Here is a 19,421-nt window from a genome sequence, read left to right as displayed (position 1 = left end):
AGTTAGATAGCCTGACCTCCCTGCTCTTAGGGACATTCATGGGAGCCCAGCTCCAGGGACCCAGGTGAAAAAAACAGGCCACCCAGGCTGCTATTGCCTGTCGTTTCCAGAGAGGAGAAGCTTTGCTACCCTTGGCAATGTCATGAGCTGCAGGCCAAGGCTCCATGGGAACTCAGTCATGGGCCCCAGCCTCACAAGCACTTCCTGGGGTGCCAGTCTGCTGCAGTCCTGCTCCCTCCTCTCCTCTCTCCTTCGCTTCCCTTCTCCTGCCCTTCCCTCCTCCTTACAGTCCCCTCCAAAGGCAAGGTAGGCTCCTTTGGTCCAGCCCTAGTGAGTAGCACATGCTTGGGGCCATTGGAGGCCAGTGGTTATAGCCCCAGCCCCAGGGTGGCTGGAGGACACTAGTGGCTGTGGTGCCCTACTGTGCTGCCTCTTTTCTCTCCCCAGGGCTCCCATTCTATGGGTGGAAAGAAAGATGACACTGTGGGCGATCCAGGTGAGTGCCCCACCCTGCCCCTCTTCCCACTGCAGTGGTGCTCAGTAAGCACTGAGGACCAACCCAGGCTCAGTAAGTAGGGAACCCAGGCTCAGTAAATGCTCAGGACAAAGCCAGGCTCAGTGAGCAGGGGACCTAGACTCAGTGAGCACTGAGGACAGACCCAGGCTTAGCAAATGCTGAGGACAAACCCAGGTTCAATAAACAGGTGACTGTGGCTCAGTGAGCACTGAGGACAAACCCAGGATTGGTAAACAGGGACCCAGGCTCAGTGAGCACTGAGGACAGACCCAGGCTTAGTAAGTAGGGGACCCAGGCTCAGTGAGCACTGAGGACAGACCCAGGCTCAGTAAGCAGGGAAACCAGGCTCAGTGAATGCTGAGGACAAACCAAGGGTCAGTGAGCACTGAAGACAAACCCAGCATTTACTGATCCAGGCTCAGTAAATGCTGAGGACAAATCCAGGCTCAGTAAATGCTGAGGATAAACCCAGGCTCAGTGAGCACCGAGGACAATCCCAGGCTCAGTAAGCATGGGACCCAGGCTCAGTGAATGCTGAGGACAAAGCCAGGTTCAGTAAACAGGTGACTCTGGCTCAGTGAGCATTGAGAACAAACCAAGCAATTACTGACCCAGGCTCAGTAAGCAGGGAAACCAGGCTCAGTGAATGCTGAGGACAAACCAAGGCTCAGTAAACAGGTGACTCAGAGTCAGTGAGCACGGAGGACAAACCCAGCATTTACTGACCCAGGCTCAGTAAATGCTGAGGACAAACCCAGGCTCAGTGAGCACCGAGGACAGTCCCAGATTCAGTAAGCATGGGACCCAGGCTCAGTGAATGCTGAGGACAAAGCCAGGTTCAGTAAACAGGTGACTCTGGCTCAGTGAGCATTGAGGACAAACCAAGCAATTACTGACCCAGGCTCAGTAAATGCTGAGGACAAACCCAGGATCAGTAAACAGGATACCCAGGCTCAGTAAGCATTGAGGATAGACCCAGGCTCAGTAAGCAGGGAAACCAGACTTTAGTGAATGCTGAGGACAAACCCAGGCTCAGTAAGTAGGGAACCCAGGCTCAATGAACGCTGAACACAAACCCATGCTCAGTAAGCAGGGGTCCCAGGTTCAGTGAGTGCCGAGGACCAACCCAAGCTCTACTGCTCTCCACACAATTTTCCCAGGGATCCCTGAGGGCTTCATGACCCCCTCTGTCTGCTTCACTGTCTGAATCTCTCCCTCCACTGACCCATCTGTGTCCTTGCTGTTTTCCTGGGGTGGAGAGTGCACAGGCCAGGTGCGTGGCTGGTTTCTGGGTGGGTGACCTAGTTCATGACTAGGTCCCATGTCTCCATCTGAGACCAGAGAGGGTCTCTCGTGCCCACCCCTATCATGTTCCAGAAGGGTCAGTAGATGCCTGTGCTGACAGGGGGTTCCACTGAGAAAACCAGGTCCACTGAGCCTCCATCCCCATTCCCTCCCCACCATGGCAGTGGGAATAGCCATTTTCTGGTGTCTTCCTGAGTCTTCTGCCTCACCCACTGCACCTTCCATCCCACCCTGGGCCTAGAGTGGGCGGCCCAGGAGGACCAGGGTTTCAAGACTCCATCTGCCCTTGGCCCTGGTGGGGGTCAGCCAAAGGCCTTGGCAGCTAAGACTGTCCTGACATGGGAGTGAGAGTCAAGGCAGCCCCCCAGACACACGCCTGGCTTTGTGTGGTACCTGCCCACCGAGGCCTGTGGGATCAGGCCTGCACCGCAGCCCTGGCCTGCTCCAGAGCTCCTTCCCTTTCCTGTCTCCCAGGTCATCGTGGCCATAATAAGCTTCCTGGAGACAATGCTTCTCATCTACCTCAGCTACAAAGTGAGTGCCTGTCCGGAGTGGCACCTCACAGGGGGTCCCCACCCTTCCCCACCTCCCCACCGTCCCCCACCTCCCCGACCCTGTCCCACCTCCCCCACCTTCCCCACCTCCCCCACCTTCCCCACCTCCCCCACCTCCCCCACCTTCCCCCACCTCCCCGACCCTGTCCCACCTCCCCCACCTTCCCCCCTCCCCCACCTTCCCCACCTCCCCGACCCTGTCCCACCTCCCCCACCTTCCCCACCTCCCCCACCTCCCCCACCTTCCCCCACCTCCCCGACCCTGTCCCACCTCCCCCCCTTCCCCACCTCCCCCACCTCCCCGACCCGTCCCACCTCCCCCACCTTCCCCACCTCCCCCACCTTCCCCCACCTCCCCGACCCTGTCCCACCTCCCCCACCTCCCCCACCTCCCCCCCTTCCCCACCTCCCCCACCTTCCCCACCTCCCCCACCTTCCCCACCTCCCCGACCCTGTCCCACCTCCCCCACCTTCCCCACCTCCCCCACCTTCCCCCACCTCCCCGACCCTGTCCCACCTCCCCCCCTTCCCCACCTCTCCCACCTTCCCCCACCTCCCCCACCTTCCCCCACCTCCCCGACCCTGTCCCACCTCCCCCCCTCCCCCACCTCTCCCATCTTCCCCACCTCCCCCACCTTCCCCACCTCCCCGACCCTGTCCCACCTCCCCCACCTTCCCCACCTCCCCCACCTTCCCCCACCTCCCCGACCCTGTCCACCTCCCCCCCTTCCCCACCTCTCCCACCTTCCCCCACCTCCCCCACCTTCCCCCACCTCCCCGACCCTGTCCCACCTCCCCCCCTTCCCCACCTCTCCCATCTTCCCCACCTCCCCCACCTTCCCCACCTCCCCGACCCTGTCCCACCTCCCCCCCTTCCCCACCTCCCCCACCCCCCCACCTTCCCCACCCTCTCCTATTTCCCCATACTTCCCAGCCTCATCCTCTGACCTCCAGGGTGGGCTCCTCGCCCTCTTGTCATCCTGCCCCTCCCCTGCCGGGTCCCACCCCCACCCTCCGTCACCCCCCCTGACACCCCCCGTTTGGCCCCCAGGGCAACATCTGGGAGCAAATCTTCCGCGTGTCCTTCATCCTGGAGATGATCAACACTCTGCCCTTCATCATCACGGTGGGTGAGCCCCGGCCGCCAGGAGTGTGGCCCCTGGAGCCCCAGCCCTGACCTGTCCCCTTCACAGATCTTCTGGCCGCCGCTGCGGAACCTGTTCATCCCCGTCTTTCTGAACTGCTGGCTGGCCAAGCATGCGCTGGAAAACATGATTGTAAGCCGGGGCGGGGGGTGCAGCTGGGACCTGGGGGGGCCACCCTCAGCCTCACTGGCCCTGGAAGACACTGTGCGATGTAGCCTGCCACGCCCCGGCCCTGGCGTGACCTGTAGAGGACCAGGAGGCCAGGGCAGCAGAAACTCTGTTTCTGCTCCTGGAAAACATCCAAGCCAAGCCCCGAATGCCCTCTTTCCAGGAAGAAACTCAATCCCAGAGCTTTTCCTTACCCTGGAAATTAAATGGCTGGCGGGAGGAGGAGGGACAAAGTGAAGAGTGTGACAAACCCAGGCCACAAAGACCAGGGCCACAAACACCAGGCCACACGCAAACTGGGGCCACGGGGCCACAGGCAGGCTCTGCTCTGAGTGTCTCAGCAAGGTCCCTGTCGTGTGAATGGCAGCAGCCGGTTCCCTAGGCACCCACCCTCTCCAAGCCAGACCCCTCGATTGATAGCCCCCATTCCTGCCCCGGTGGTAAAGCGGCGTTACCATGCTGGGTCCAAGCCTTTCACGCTAACCAGTCCTCTGACCTGAGACTTAAACTTATCCCCGGGGACGTAGGCAAGATGGAGACCCGTCCTGAGAGAGGACAGCAGAAGGGGTGCCCAGGTGCAGGCTGCCCCGTGGGCCTCAGCGGAGACACAGGTGTGGCCAGGTGCAGGTTGCCCCGTAGGCCTCAGCGGAGACACAGGTGTGGCCAGGTGCAGGCTGCTCCATGGGCCTCAGCAGAGACGCAGGTGTGGGCCGGGTACAGGCTGCTCCATGGGCCTCAGACGAGACACAGGTGTGGGCCGGGTGCAGGCTGCTCTGTGGGCCTCAGCGGAGACACAGGTGTGGCCAGGTGCAGGCTGCTCCATGGGCCTCAGCGGAGACGCAGGTGTGGGCCGGGTACAGGCTGCTCCATGGGCCTCAGCCGAGACACAGGTGTGGGCCGGGTGCAGGCTGCTCTGTGGGCCTCAGTGGAGACACAGGTGTGGCCAGGTGCAGGCTCCCCCGTGAGCCTCAGCGGAGACACAGGTGTGGCCGGGCCGTCTGCTTTCCATTGTCCTTCTAGTTCCTATTCATTGGCTCCTGGTGGGGTTCACAGTCCCTGCCCACTGATGGCCGCCGCTCCTTCCACAGAACGACTTCCACCGTGCCATCCTGCGGACGCAGTCGGCCATGTTCAACCAGGTCCTCATCCTCTTCTGCACCCTGCTGTGCCTCGTTTTCACAGGGTGAGTGCCGGCTGTCAGTGCAAGCACCCCAGAACGTTGGGGAGGGCCTGAGAGGCAAGCAGGGCCGGGCGGGGGGATGCAGATGCCTGTGTCCAAGCAGTCAGGGGGCAGAAAAGGCCACGGTGCCTGGGCTGCGGGTGTTGGACCACCCAGCTGGGACTGAGGTCAGGAGGCAGCTCCAAGCCCACGTCCCCAGTACACAAGCAGCCCTGCAGCCCGGCTCCTCCAAGGCCACAGATACCCAGGCCTGGCTTCCTGGTCTATGCCGTGGATGTAGAGAAAGGGACTGGCCCCTAGGCCAGGTGGTGGTCTCTTGGCTGAGGCCCAGCTGAAAGCAGGGTCTGGAGGCAGCCGGGGTAAAGGTGGGGACACCCAGAGCTGCGAGGGCCTCCAGCCCACCCAAGTGTGGCCACTGTACCCACCTGCCTGTGTTTCTGCTGAGGGCTCCATGTTGCTGCTCTGCCTTGGTTCCCAGTGAGGCCTGGTTGCCACTTCCCGTCCCCAGGCAGGGATGTCAGGCAAGCACTGACTCTCCCTGGGGGCAGGGAGAGTGCCCTGTGTTTCCCGCCTCCATTCCCCCACTGTCCCTCATGACAGACACAGAGCTCAGTGGGCAGATTGGGGCATCCATGGGGATGGCATCTGGGACCTGGCGGTGACCCCAGCCCTGCCCATTAGACTTCCCAGCCTCGGGCCTGGGTGGCTTGTCTGGCTGTGCCTGGCAGAGGTCTGAGTGTGATGGGTAAAGGGGCAAGGCTCTGAGATGGGGGTGGAGAGCCAGACCCACCCCCCGTGTCACTCAAGGCCACACTGAAGACACAGCCCTGCATCCCCTGCTCCCAGAGAATTTTCCAGGGGCCTAGGAGAGAGCCACCGGGCAGGCAGGGAGGCTCCGGGGAATTCGCTGTGAACAGAGGCCGCCATGCTGTGGCCGAGGGGTCAGCTGCATTGTCAGCCAGCGTCCGGTAGGAGGTGGCTCTGGCAGAGCCTGGGGACAGATGGGCAGGGCTGAGGGCCTGATGCCACCCAGCTGTCAGGAGGGCGGGGCTCACCTGGTGACCAGGTGATCCACAGCTCAGTCTCCTGGGCAGTGAGGGTCCCGTGGGCAGGCAGGATCTCTGGGGTCATGGCCCCCCAGCTCCTGGGCCCCAGGCCGCCTCTAACTGCCAGGGGTTGCAGGACCTGCGGCATCCAGCACCTGGAGCGGGCGGGTGAGAACCTGTCCCTCCTGACCTCCTTCTACTTCTGCATCGTCACCTTCTCCACCGTGGGTTACGGCGACGTCACGCCCAAGATCTGGCCGTCACAGCTGCTGGTGGTCATCATGATCTGCGTGGCTCTCGTGGTGCTCCCACTGCAGGTGGGTCCTCTGGGCACCAGCACTGGGTGGCACCAGCACTGGGTGGCACCAGCAAAGGGACAGGCAGGCGCCGGCAGAGGGAGGGGGCTGCTGGGGCTATGGCACAGTGCAGGGGCCACTCCCAGGAGGGGACAGCGAGGCCAGCCGGGCGGTGCCTGCTCCGTCGCACGCCCCCACTGAGGGTCTGTGGCAGGTCTGCTGGTGCTCAGCGTGGTGGGTAATGATGGAGTCCCAAGAGCTGGCCTTTTCCTTCTGGGGAGATGGTGGGTCTCCGGCGCCAGGCTGACCTGCCCCTCCCAGGCCCCAGGCAGAGTGCAGAGAGGGCTCAGGGTGGACAGCCAGCCCACTTCCCATCCACAGGCAGGTGCAGCAGCAGCTACCAGGCCCACAAGGAGCACGCCCCCTGGGCCACCCCAGCAGCTTCCCTGTCACCACTGCTGAGGCCCACTGAGCAGAGGAGGGGGCAGGACCTCACTGGGAAAGGTGGGGCCTGGAGAGGGCAGCTGCCCAGGGTGTGAGTGCTCGGGCCTGGACTGCCTCTGCTACCTCCTCTAGGCACCCCAGCCCACCCTGGAAGGACCCTGCTATCGGGGAGATGGGAGAGGGAGGGGTCCCCTGTGGGTAGTGGAACATTTTCTAGGAGCCTGGGTGGGAGAAAGAGCCCGAGGAGGTGGCCAGGGCCTTGTAGGAGTCAGACCCCCAGCTGGCTGCGGGATGCCAGGGAGACTCTGCTGACCCCGGACTCAGCCCCAGCTCCCTCCCCCTAAACAGCAGTGGGCATGGCACAGGTGTGGGCCCAGGCCAGGCCTGGCTCTTCCCCTCACTATATCCCAGTCAAAACTGTGACACCAGCTGTATGGCCCTCAGTGTGGGCCATGTTCTCCACATCTGCTGGCTTCCTTTCCCCTAACTTCAGATGGGGGCATGTGCATCTTTCCACCTGGTTGTCCACCACTCCACCACCCAGTGCCGCGAGTCCCGTTCCTGTAAGCTGCCCGCTCCTCTTTGGTCTGCCCCCCAGTTTTCGCTGATGAGCGAGTCTCTCTGTGTTCTAGAAGAAGCCAGCTGTGTGTGGCTTTCCCGTTACTTCCTGCTCCATCGCCGCTCCTGTCCCTTTGCTTACAGAATCTTCCATTCACAGATGGTCTTGACTTTTTTATTTTTTTAATTAGAGATGGGGTCTCCCTCTCATTGTGTTGCCCAGGCTGGCCTCAAACTCCTGAGCTCAAGCAATCTTCCGCCTCAGCCTCAGAAATAGCTGGGATTACAGGCAGCCTGGCTTTGATTCACCAATCTTTCCCTTATGATTTCTGTTTTCCTGTCTCGACTAAAAAGATCATTCCTTCCCTCGATCATAATCCTGGCTATTTTCTTCTAAAAGTGTAAAGCTCGCCTCTCACCTGGAGGGTTTCTCCCACCCGGAACCACCGTGTGGGGTGCGGGTGGAGCTGGGTTCTCCCTTCTGATGCCTGCTCCCCTGCATCCTGCACTCTGCTCCTTTCTCTGCACATTTCAGAACCAGGCAAGGGTGGGAGCGAGGCCAGGAGCACAGTGTGGGGGGCACTCCGTGCGGTGACACTGCCTCCCTCCTCGGCCCACCTGCCCCAATCCATAAATCTCACCTCAAATTCTTCACCTTAATTACTTCTGCAAAGACCCTTTTGCAAATGGGGTCCCGTCCTGAGGTGCAGGGGGACCTGGTTTCAGGGCCACCCTTCACCCTGCTACGGGCCCCCAGCCTCTGTCCCTGGTCCTCCCCGGCCACTGCACCTGCTGAGGCTGCTGCACCCAGATGCTCTGCAGAGGCCTTGGCCAATCTAGTCTCTGAATTCCCCACAAGCCCTTCCAGAGACATGTCCGAGAGGCCCCTGGGCCAGCTGAGGTCAGAGGATGGGTCAGCAGGGCCAATGCATTCCCCTTTCCCCCATGGGCCCACGGCCCAGCCACATGCAGCTCCACCTTCATGCTCCATCCAGCTCCTCTCCCCACCCCAAACACCCCCGAGTGAAGAGGAGCCCCAGCCTCAGCCAACCCCAGGGTCGCTTTCAAATAAAGCAGGAGCAAAGTGCTGTCTCCTGTGCTTCTCACGAGACCATGGCACCCACGGGTAAGGGCCAAATCGGGATGTGCAGCAGGCCTGTTCTGTGTCCCTCTGCTGCGTCCACAGCCTCCAGGCTGGGGCCGCCTTCCCATTCTGCTCCTGAAGCATTAGGGGGGCCCCCACCTCCCCTTATCTCCATTAAGAAGTAAGAGAAGACCAGGAGCAGGGCTAACGCCTGTAACCCTAATACTTTGAAAGGCAAAGGTGGGAGGATGGCTTGAGCCCACGAATTTGAGACCAGCCTGGGCAACATAGGGAGACTCCCATCTCCACCAAAAAATATGAAAATTAGCTGACTGTGGTGGCGTGCACCTGTAGTCCCAGTTACTTGGGAGGCTGAGGCAGGAGAATCGCCTGAGCCCTGAGGTTGAGGCTGCAGTGACACCGCACACTAGCCTGTGCAACAGAGAGTGGGACCCTGTTTCAAAAAAAAAAGAAAAAGGAAAGGGCTAGGCACAATGGCTCCTGCCTGTAATCCCAGGACTTTGGAAGGCCGAGGTGGGTAGATCGCTTGAGATCAGGAGTTCAAGACCAGCCTGGGAAACAGGGCAAAACCCCATCTCTACCAAAAAATAGGAAAAATTAGCCAGGTGTGATGGCACACACCTATAGTCCCAGCTCCTCGGGAGGCTGAGGTGGGAGGATCACTTAAGCCCAGGAGGCAGAGGTTACATACAGTGAGCCAAGATCACACCACTGCACTCCAGCCTGGGTGACAGAGCGAGATGCCATCTCAACGCCATCTCAGAGAAAAAAAACAAGACAGGGTGACTCCAGGTGCACAGAGTCCTGCAGGCATCACACCTGCACTGCTCTTCAGGGAAATTCACGGAACAAGTGTGCTGTCGTCACACGAGCTGATTTCATCAGTGGGTGTGGCCATGGTGACAGGTGACCGACACCCCAGCAGCCTGCACGCAGAGGCGTCCCTGTAGCTCGGGCTCCGTGTCCGCAGTGGGATCCCTCAGGTCAGCTGCCGCCTGCCTGCCTTGTCTCCTTTCTCCCGTGTGGGGCAGGCAGAGCAGGCCCTGAGTGGGACAAGCCCTGAGCAAGGCAGGCAGGAAGGCGGGGGCAGGGCCTGGGGGCTGGCGCACCCTCCGTCCCATCAGCCCTGGTAGGCCTGGTGCTCAAACCTGACCCAGGGTGGGCCTGTGCTGTCCCTGGCAGGGCTGTAGGTGATTGGGACAGTGATGCCACTGGCCCCACCGTCTAAGCCGCTCCCTGCCTCCTGGCGATGGTAAGAGCGGGCTGCGGTGCCCTTGCTCTTGGTCTCCACTGAGCTGAATTCACCAGTAAAAGCCCTTGAAGCAGAGTGATGGCCCCAAGGCACTCGCTTACAAATGTACCTTCTGCAACATAGCAACGCTGGCTGGGGTCTCCTGGAAGCATCCGTCCAGGCTGTTTGATCAGCAAGGCCGACAGGTGACCTAAACAGCAGACATGTATCCTCTGCCAGCCCTGGAGGCCAGAATCGGAAGTTGAGGGGTTGGCAGGACTGGCCCCGTCAGGCCACTTTGAGGGAGATTGTCCCACGCGCCTCTCCAGCTTCTGGTAGTGCCGCAATCCCTGGGCTCTGTGGCTGGAGAAACCCCAGCCTCTGCCCCATCTGCACTTGGCCTCTTTGTACCTGTCACTGGATTTAGGGCCCACTCTAACCCAGGGTGACCTTATCTTAAATCATTACATCTGCCGAGACCTATTTCCAAATCAGATCACATGGCGAGATTCTGGGCAGACAGGATTTTTAGGGTCACTATGGAGCTGCCGTCCTTAGCTCCTTCATCCTCACGGCAGCCCGGGAGGCAGGTGCCATGCTGCCATCTTGCAGGTGAGGAAGCTGAGGCTCAGAGGGGGGCCGCAAGCCCTGGGGTGTCTGACAGTAGAGTCCCCACCAGCACCATCCACAGGGAAGCCTCTGTTCCAGTCACCCTGGAGTCTTGAGCACCTCCCAGCTGTGGAACCTGTTTTGTGTGGCAAGGCAGTGAAGCCTCGTCACCAGAACAAAGCAGGCGCTGGATAAGTGCAACGAGATGGTCTTGTTGAGACCAGATGATAGCACATCCCCTGTGCAGGCCCACAGTCCATGGGAGCTCCTGCCATTGTTCATTTGTGTTCAATGAAGCCGGGCACCGTGACTCAGCCTGTAATCCCAGCACTTCAGGACGCCAAGGCAGGAGGATCGCTTGAGCCCAGGAGTTCGAGACCAGCCTGGACAATGTAGTGAGACCCCATCTCCACAAAAAATGAAACTAGCTGGGCATGGTGGCAACACACCTGTAATCCCAGTTACTCAGGAGGCTGTGGCAGGAGGATGGCTTGAGTCCAGGAGGTCAAGGCTGCAGTGAGCTGTGATCGCACCACTGCACTCCAGCCTGGGTGACAGAGCAAGACTCCATCTCAAAAAAAAAAAAAAAGAAAAGCCAAAGACTTTTGCCTACAGGCAAGTGGGGCCAGTGCTGAGAGGCCCCAGTGAACTCTGTTTTGGATCTGTCTCTTTGAGTCTCAACACTGAGACCTTGCATCTGGGGAGCATGAGCCGGGACAGGTGGCATCCTCAGACCCGCAGCCACAAACCCCCCGCCCCCTGGACATGGGCTCCTGACTATGAGGCCTGTAAGTGCCTGGAAGGCCAGGGTCTGAAGCCTGATATGGCTGCCCTTACCATTAAGAGAGTGATGCCCAATTCCAGGGGCTAAGCCTCCCCACCCTCAGTTTACTCCACAGTCTCCAGCCACCCCTCCTCCCTTGGTCCCCACACATCCTGCCAGCTGGGCCTACGTCCTGCTCTGTGTCATCTGGGGCTATCAGCATCTACAGCTTCCATGTGGGAAAGGCCCCCCTAATGCAGGCGTCACCCCCTGGCCGGCCCTTCCCAGGCCCCCAGCAGACAGTCGTGTGTCAGGCCCCAGGTGCTTCGCCGGGAGCCCTCACTCCCCGGGCCTGCTCACTGGTGCTCACCTGGTTCTCAACTGCAGTTCGAGGAGCTCGTCTACCTCTGGATGGAGCGGCAGAAGTCGGGGGGCAACTACAGCCGCCACCGCGCGCAGACGGAGAAGCACGTGGTCCTGTGCGTCAGCTCCCTCAAGATCGACCTCCTCATGGACTTCCTGAACGAGTTCTACGCCCACCCCCGGCTCCAGGTGAGGCCCCTGACCGCAGCCCAGCAGACGCCTCCCTCTTGGCCCCCAGAGATGCCATCCTCTCCCCAGGACTGCTTGGCAAGTCCCTGAGTCCTCAGCCTCAGTTTACCCCTTCAGTGAGGATGGCAGTCCACACTCAGGTCGGGGGCCCCTGCGGGGGCCTCTTTTCCCTCCCGCCAGGTGCAAGATCACAGTGAGCTCCAGGGCTCAGAGGTGGTGGGCACAAACACAGTCCTGAAGGCAGGGCCACCCGGGTTGGGCAGGGGCTGGCTCAGAGGGTCTGACCCTCTGCCTGGCCGGCAGGACTATTACGTGGTCATCCTGTGCCCCACGGAGATGGATGTCCAGGTACGCAGAGTCCTGCAGATCCCTCTGTGGTCCCAGCGGGTCATCTACCTCCAGGGCTCTGCGCTCAAAGACCAGGACCTCATGCGAGCCAAGTGAGTGCTGGTGGGCAGAGGGGGCAGCATGGGGGCACCTTCCTGAGACAGGTCGGCTGCTCAGGGCTAGGGCATTGGCCACCACTCTCATGGCCAAGGTCCTGAGTTGGCCTGCCCAGCGAGCTGATCGGAGCAGGGGATCCCGAGAGTGGGTGCCAGGAGCTCTTGGCCCAATATGAGTTGGTCCAGCTGGAGGTGGACCGTCTGAGGTGAACCATCCAGAGTGGACCATTCAGGGTGGACTGTCCAAAGTGGACCATCTCAGCATCTTCCTGAGACAGCTCAGCTGCTCAAGACTGAGGCATTGACCATCGCTCTCATGGCCAATAAGAGCCATTAGAGCATTGTAGACTATCCTTAGGGTGGACCATTTGGAGTGAACCATCCAGGATGGACATCTGGGATGGATCATCTAGGGTGAACCCTCCAGTGTAGACTGTCTGGGGTGGATCGTCTGGGGTGGACCATTCAGGGTAGACCTGCTGGGATGGACCATTTAGGTTGGACCATCCAGGTTGGATTGTCCGGGGTGGATCATCTGGGGTGGACTGTTCAGAGTAGACTATCCAGGATGGACCATCCAGGGTGGACTGTCTGGGGTGGACCTTCTGGAGCCTGTTGCAGCTTTTCCAGCTTAGGTCCCAAGCCCAGATGAGCAGGACCCTGCAGCCAGGCCCTTGTCCCTGTACCATACCCACTCTGGAGCATCCCGGGCAAGCCCACCCCAGCTGAGTCTCCGTCTCCCTTTTGCAGGGTGAGGGGCAGCTTTTGCAAGCTCCACCTTTCCCTGCTCCAAGTCTAGGGAAATCTTCTTTGTCAAGGTCTAGGGAGGCTCAAAATAGACCAGGGGCGGGAGAGTCGGCTGCTGTGAGTCAAGGCAGGAGAATGGGGGCTGCAGGTGGAGCTTCCTTTTAAAGACAAATTGACAGAGTGACAGGGTAACAAGAGGGTACTGTTACCTGGAACTTTCCACAGTGTGTTGGTGCACTTTCTGGGACACTCCCGGAAACCCCTCCTGGTGACGTTTGCATTCCAGGAGCCTGAATGTGTCCTTAGTGGCATAGTGTGGCTGGTACGCCCAGGGTCTCTCCCCATCGCTCCCCGTCCCCCGCCATGTCCAGAGCCCCAAGCTGGGGCCCATGGTCTATGGAACGCCACCTCCTTTGTTGTCCCGTCCCCAGCACACACAGGCAATGCACCTGCTTGGGCCCAGGGAGTGGGGAGAGGGCAGGGGCGTAGGCCATGCCCAGCCAGGCAGGGATGAGCCCAGGGCTGTGGGTACAGGGCCTGGGGCCCCTGCGGAGCAGGCAGTGGTGCCAGTGATGTAGTGGGGTTCCCTGCCCTGGGGCAGGGGCGACAGTTTCTCAGACAGCATCTCATCAGTTTCTGCAGTTTCCGCAGCTGGGCTTTCGGGAGACCCAGGAGGCGCTGGAAGTGACCACCCAGGTTCCCAGACCATAGACTAGCCAGGCCAGGGAGCGGACAGGGTCTCTGCCCCCAAGTTCCCCCCTCCCTCCTGCACCCCAGCCCAGCCCTGGGTGAATGTCAAATGGCAACATGCCAGATGGGTACCCCAGAAGCCCAGGTCAGGTTAGCTCCCCTGGTGCCCAGGTCACTGGCACACACTGAGGTGGGGTCTCCACCGGGCCTGCTCCTGCCAACCCCGGACCCCTAGCCCCTGCCACTTGGGAGTATGGACAAATCCAGGCAGCCCCCACCAGCGGAGCCCCTCGCGCGACCTCCTGATGCCCCTCCTACCTGGCCAGCCTCAGGGACAAGCCAGGAGGTTGCTTCAGAGAACAGGGCCCTAGGAAGCACCGTGGGCTCCCACTCAGGGTCGTGGCCAGAAGAAGCTGTCAGCTGGTGTCTCCAGGACACACCATCCGCAGCGTCTGACCCCCTTGCCCCCACCCGCTGTCAGCCTGCACACGCTCAGGGGACAGGCATGGCTCCTGTGCCGCCTTCTTGAGTGTTGGAGCTTGAAGTCTCCCTAGAGTGTCCAGGAGTCCTGACCTGGCTCAGAGCCTGCCAGGGAGGGGCCAGGGAGTCTGGAGAGGCCCAGGATGCCTGTGGGGGGGCACTGGGATACCTGGGGGGGCACAGGGATGCCTGCTGGTGGAGGGCATACAAGGATGCCTGTCAGGGGCGCTGTGATGTGGGTTGGTGGGGGGGGCAGTACAGGGATGCCCACTGAGGGGGCACTGTGATGTCTGACCAGCAGAGAGCAGGGGCCTCCTCCTACCTTCCATCCTCCCCACCTTCCATCCTCCCCGCCTTCCATCCAACGGTCCTCCCAACCTCTTCCCAGGGGAGGTCCTCCTCACCTCACCTTCACGACCCCCCAGCTGCACTGCCCACCTCCCCTGCTCCATCCGCACTCAGGCCCTGGTGCATTGCAGGATGGACAATGGGGAGGCCTGCTTCATTCTCAGCAGCAGGAACGAGGTGGACCGCACGGCCGCGGTGAGTGAGGCTGAGGCCCTGCCCAGGCGGGAAGGGCACCGTGGGGCTGGGGAGCGGGGGTCCCCGAGGGAAGAGACCTGCCCCAGGCTGCTGGTGCCACCCAGCAACCCACAGAGGCCAGCCCGTCTGCACTGACCAACCACTCACTCCGCCAGGACCACCAGACCATCCTGCGTGCCTGGGCCGTGAAGGACTTCGCCCCCAACTGCCCCCTCTACGTCCAGATCCTCAAACCTGAAAACAAGTTTCATGTCAAGTTTGCCGGTGCGTCTGGGGCAGGGTGGGTGCGCACGTGGGTGACGGTGCGTCTGGGACAGTTGTGTGTGTGCGCACGCGGGTGACAGTGCGTCTGGGACAGTTGTGCGTGTGCGCACGCGGGTGACAGTGCATCTGGGGTAGGTGTGCGTGTGCGCGCACAGGTGACAGTGCATCTGGGGTAGGTGTGCGTGTGCGCACGCGGGTGAGAGTGCATCTGGGGTAGGTGTGCGTGTGCGCACGCGGGTGACAGTGCAGCTGGGGTAGGTGTGCGTGTGCACGCGCGGGTGACAGTGCATCTGGGGTAGGTGTGCGTGTGCGCGCGCGGGTGACAGTGCATCTGGGGTAGGTGTGCGTGTGCACGCGCGGGTGACAGTGCATCTGGGGTAGGTGTGCGTACGCGGGTGACAGTGCATCTGGGGTAGGTGTGCGTGTGCACGCGCGGGTGACAGTGCATCTGGGGTAGGTGTGCGTGTGCGCGCGCGGGTGACAGTGCATCTGGGGTAGGTGTGCGTGTGCGCGCGCGGGTGACAGTGCATCTGGGGTAGGTGTGCGTGTGCGCGTGCGGGTGACAGTGCATCTGGGGTAGGTGTGCGTACGCGGGTGACAGTGCATCTGGGGTAGGTGTGTGTGTGCGCGCGCGGGTGACAGCGCATCTGGGGTAGGTGTGCGTGTGCGCGCGCGGGTGACAGCGCATCTGGGGTAGGTGTGCGTGTGCGCATGCGGGTGACAGTGCATCTGGGGTAGGTGTGCGCACGCGGGTGACAGTGCATCTGGGGTAGGTGTGCGTGCGCGGGTGACAGGGCATCTGGGGTAGGTGTGCGTGTGCGCGCGCGGGTGACAGCGCATCTGGGGTAGGTGTGCGTGTGCACGCCCGGGTGACAGTGCATCTGGGGTAGGTGTGCGTGTGCGCATGCGGGTGACAGTGCATCTGGGGTAGGTGTGCATGCATGCATGGGTGCCGGCGCATCTGGGGCAGGGCGCAAGTGTGCGCGGGTGACGGTGTGTCTGGGGCAGGGCGCGTGTGCGCGCATGGGTGAGCTATCTGGGGGAGCGGGAGGGGCCGGCCCTGGAGCTCCACACACAAGCACACCAGGAGGTGCTGGAGGGGACAGCGGACCCCCATCCTCACCACATCCGAGAAGGGACCTAGAGGTTCCGACCTCTTCAGATGAACAGTCTTACACTGGGGCCCTGGGGTCAAGTGAAGGCAGGGTCAGAGGTCAGGTGGGGGCAGGAGCACCATCTGATGAGCACCTCTATGGGCAGGGACCATGCTGGGTGCCCGGGGGACAGGGGTCAGGCCCCATGCCAGGTGCACGGGGGACGGGGTCAGGGCCCACATGGAGTGCCCAGAGTACAGGGGCCAGGGACCGCCCAGCCCTGGAGCTCCTCACTGAGCTGGGAGAGAAGCATAGGAATGATGGAAGGTCCACCAAGGCTCAGACCAAGGAGGGGGTTGGGGTCCAGAGACTCTGGGGCTGGTGATGGTGGAGCTGGACAGCAGACACATGGGGGATCCGGGGGGGCACCAGGCAAGGGTGCGTCTGCACAGCACCTTCAGGAAGTGAGCAGATGCTGTGGGGAAGGAGAGAGCCGGCAGGGCAGCAGGTGGACCGGCCTACCCCACTGCCCGCAGACCACGTGGTGTGTGAGGAGGAGTGCAAGTATGCCATGCTGGCGCTGAACTGCATCTGCCCGGCCACCTCCACCCTCATCACCCTGCTGGTGCACACGTCCCGCGGCCAGTGAGTGCCCCGTGCCCCGCGGGACCGACCTCCGTGGCCCGGCCGGCGCAGGGAGACAAGGCAGGGCCTGCGTGGGGGCGGGGACGGGCTTCCCGGAGGAGGGGCGCGTGGCGGGCAAAAGTACTGCACAGGGAGGGGGTCCATGCCAGGGGAAGCGGAGGGGCCACCTGCAGACCCGGCCGGGCAGGAGGGGTAGCCACGGCCAAGGGTGACGCTCCCCTGGCCCCGCTCTGGCCCACAGGGAGGGACAGGAGTCCCCGGAGCAGTGGCAGCGCATGTACGGACGCTGCTCGGGCAACGAGGTGTACCACATCCGTATGGGCGACAGCAAGTTCTTCCGCGAGTACGAGGGCAAGAGCTTCACCTACGCGGCCTTCCACGCCCACAAGAAGTAAGGCCGGGCCACGGCCATAGGGCTGGCACTCCGGGGCTGCTCCGTGCCCTCCACACCCACCTGGTCAGGCACAGGAGTGGCCCTGGGGCGGGGCTGCAGAGGGCTTGGGGGCAGGGCATCAGGTCATCCTGCCTGGCAAGGGCAGCCGCAGGACTGGGCTCCGGGTCCACATAAAAACCTGCCACGCGGCTCCTCCCTGAGGCTCATGGGCTGACCCCAGCTCTCTGGTCCCCGACACCTCTGGGACAGGAGGGCTCAGCCAAGGTCCCTGACCCCAGATGGTCCCCAGGAGGAAGACACGGAGCTCCAGTGGGGACTCTGGTGATTCGCGGAAAGGGCAGGCAGGGGGCGGGATGGGGCGGGCGAGCGGCGGGGCCTGAAGTGCTGGTGCCCCCGCCCAGGTACGGCGTGTGCCTCATTGGGCTGAAGCGAGAGGACAACAAGAGCATCCTGCTGAACCCGGGGCCCCGGCACATCCTGGCCGCCTCGGACACCTGCTTCTACATCAACATCACCAAGGAGGAGAACTCGGCCTTCATCTTCAAGCAGGAGGAGAAGCGGAAGAAGAGAGCCTTCTCGGGGCAGGGGCTGCACGAAGGTCCAGCCCGCCTGCCTGTGCACAGCATCATCGCCTCCATGGGTGAGCCGGGGCAGGCACGCGGGACTCCCTGGGGCCGCTCCTCTGGTGAGAGACCAGGCGGGACAGGGGCAGGTGACCAGGCGGGGCGGGAGACCAGCCGGGCAGGGCAGGAGACAAGGCCAGTGTGGCCTCCAGACCCAGCTCCTCTTGGCCTGTGCCTCCAACCTCGGATAAGTGGCGTCTCTCTGGGCCTGTTTTTGAATCTGTCAAACAGGGGTGTCCCCACCTTCCTGTGGCCACCTTTGTGGGCATTACTCACTGTGTCCAAGTGGAGCTGCCCACAGGACTGGTTGGCAGCTCAACTGGAGGCTCCTGGTGGTCCCATCGGCTCAGAGGGTCTGCTTCACGTGTCCCTCAAACAGTCGGGGACCCTGACGTCCAGTGGGGCCGGGAGTTGGTGGGATGAGGTGGCGGCAGCGGCCGAGGGCTTTGGCCTCTTATCGCGCCTTCAGGGATCTCCCCGAGGTGCCGCGTGCCAGACAGGGTCAGGCTACCTCTGAGCAGGTGCAGGCCCATGGCCCTGAGGGCAGCACCTACAATGCTATTGCCACCCTCCCAGCCAGGCTTTCCTGGGGGAAGTTAGGGAGCAGGGCCAGGCCAGGAAGCCACTCAGGCCACAGACCCATGGCCGGGCCAGGGCATTGCTGCCTCCGTACAGTGGCCCTGGCAGAGGCTGACCCTGCACACCCACCCTGGAGGGTTGTTACACGGTGGCTGCTGGGGCACCAGGTGGGTCAGTACAGTGGGGCACAGTCTCCAAGACCCAGAGGGCCCTGGGGTTTGGAGACGTGCTGATGCAGAGCCTGCCGCCTGCCAGACCCCGCAGGTTGCCAGCCCCCGTCTACGGCAGCTCACTCGGGGGGGGCCGGGCCTGGCCACAGGGCACTGGGGAGGCAGGCTGCTGCTGCCTAGCCACACCTCCACCTTCACCTGCACAGTGGGCACTCTGCCCCCTGGTGGCTTCCAGGAAACCAGGGTGACTCAGGCAACCCTCACTGCACCCACAGAGGCCCTGGGCCATACCTGGAGGTCCACAACCCCCACCTGGCAGCCTGGGGGTGGTGCAGGAGTGACAGAGTCTGCTCCTGCAGGCACTGAGTGACCCGGCTGCTCCCCACCTGGCCCTGTCTGCCAGGCAGCCTGACCAGCTGCCTGGGTCCCCAAGGCTGGGACCCCAACCCTAAGATCAGCCAATCCCCTCCTCAGGCAGCTGGTACTGAGGCCACAGCAGCTGGCCTGGGTGGTACCAATGGGGCACTGAGGTCCTCTGGGTCTTCGCTCAACATCATCACCCCAGAGGCTGCTGTCCCCGTTGTATGGAGGGGGAAACTGAGGCATAGAGATTGAAGCTCACCAGCTGGAGCACAGGAGCCAGGCCGTGACAGGGTCTCCAGAGATGCCTGTGTTTGCCTGAGCTCCGGGAACTCGCTGTCCCTGGAGGTTGGGAGTTGGGCTGCGGCCAAGCACAGGGCTCTCTTCCAGGGACAGTGGCCATGGACCTGCAGGGCACGGAGCACCGGCCCACACAAAGCGGTGGGGGGGGCGGGGGCAGCAAGCTGGCACTGCCCACGGAGAACGGCTCGGGCAGCCGGCGGCCCAGCATTGCGCCCGTCCTGGAGCTGGCCGACAGCTCGGCCCTGTTGCCCTGCGACCTGCTGAGTGACCAGTCAGAGGACGAGGTGACGCCATCAGACGACGAGGGGCTCTCCGTGGTAGAGTGAGTGCTGCCTTGGAGATGGCTCCCAGTGCGGGGAGGAGCCACCGTGCGTGCGGGGGAGGGGAGCGTCGGAGCCTCCTCGGTGGTCCCCCATGCTCTGAACTGTAGCTTCTGGACAGCTCCCTGGAAGTCCTTGTTTGACAAATAGAACCTTCAGGGGACGTGACACAGACATCAGAGCCACAGCACTCTTGTCTCCAGGGAGCACTTAGAGTGTCATTGAGATGGGGGTGTGCTGGGCTGCACCCTTCCCAGTTGGGGCTGGGGGTGCAGAGCTAACTGGGGTGAGGC

At 62.3% G+C, this 19,421-nt stretch overlaps 1 protein-coding gene across 6 annotated transcripts in view; it reads left to right on the top strand.

Annotated features, from left to right (window-relative positions):
* Positions 1-19,421, top strand: part of KCNT1 (potassium sodium-activated channel subfamily T member 1) — a 92,085-nt gene that overhangs the window by 50,949 nt on the left and 21,715 nt on the right. For 5 of the 6 annotated variants that reach the window (XM_033238595.1, XM_033238593.1, XM_033238591.1 and 2 more), the window contains 14 exons: positions 448-496; positions 2,297-2,356; positions 3,428-3,502; positions 3,570-3,653; positions 4,778-4,872; positions 6,052-6,232; positions 11,309-11,473; positions 11,777-11,913; positions 14,313-14,376; positions 14,532-14,640; positions 16,271-16,379; positions 16,621-16,770; positions 17,175-17,413; positions 18,896-19,130. In XM_033238595.1, coding sequence (XP_033094486.1) covers positions 448-496; positions 2,297-2,356; positions 3,428-3,502; positions 3,570-3,653; positions 4,778-4,872; positions 6,052-6,232; positions 11,309-11,473; positions 11,777-11,913; positions 14,313-14,376; positions 14,532-14,640; positions 16,271-16,379; positions 16,621-16,770; positions 17,175-17,413; positions 18,896-19,130 — 1,752 coding nt within the window. The remainder of the gene's footprint in view (positions 1-447; positions 497-2,296; positions 2,357-3,427; positions 3,503-3,569; positions 3,654-4,777; positions 4,873-6,051; positions 6,233-11,308; positions 11,474-11,776; positions 11,914-14,312; positions 14,377-14,531; positions 14,641-16,270; positions 16,380-16,620; positions 16,771-17,174; positions 17,414-18,895; positions 19,131-19,421) is intronic. The other variant, XM_033238590.1, reaches the window with a different exon arrangement.

The sequence above is a fragment of the Trachypithecus francoisi genome, unplaced genomic scaffold (genome assembly GCF_009764315.1).
Source record: "Trachypithecus francoisi isolate TF-2019V2 unplaced genomic scaffold, Tfra_2.0 Lachesis_group16, whole genome shotgun sequence".
NCBI lineage: Eukaryota > Metazoa > Chordata > Mammalia > Primates > Cercopithecidae > Trachypithecus > Trachypithecus francoisi.
The sequence above is the reverse complement of the archived record's forward strand: the minus strand, read 5'-3'. Positions and strand labels throughout refer to the sequence as shown.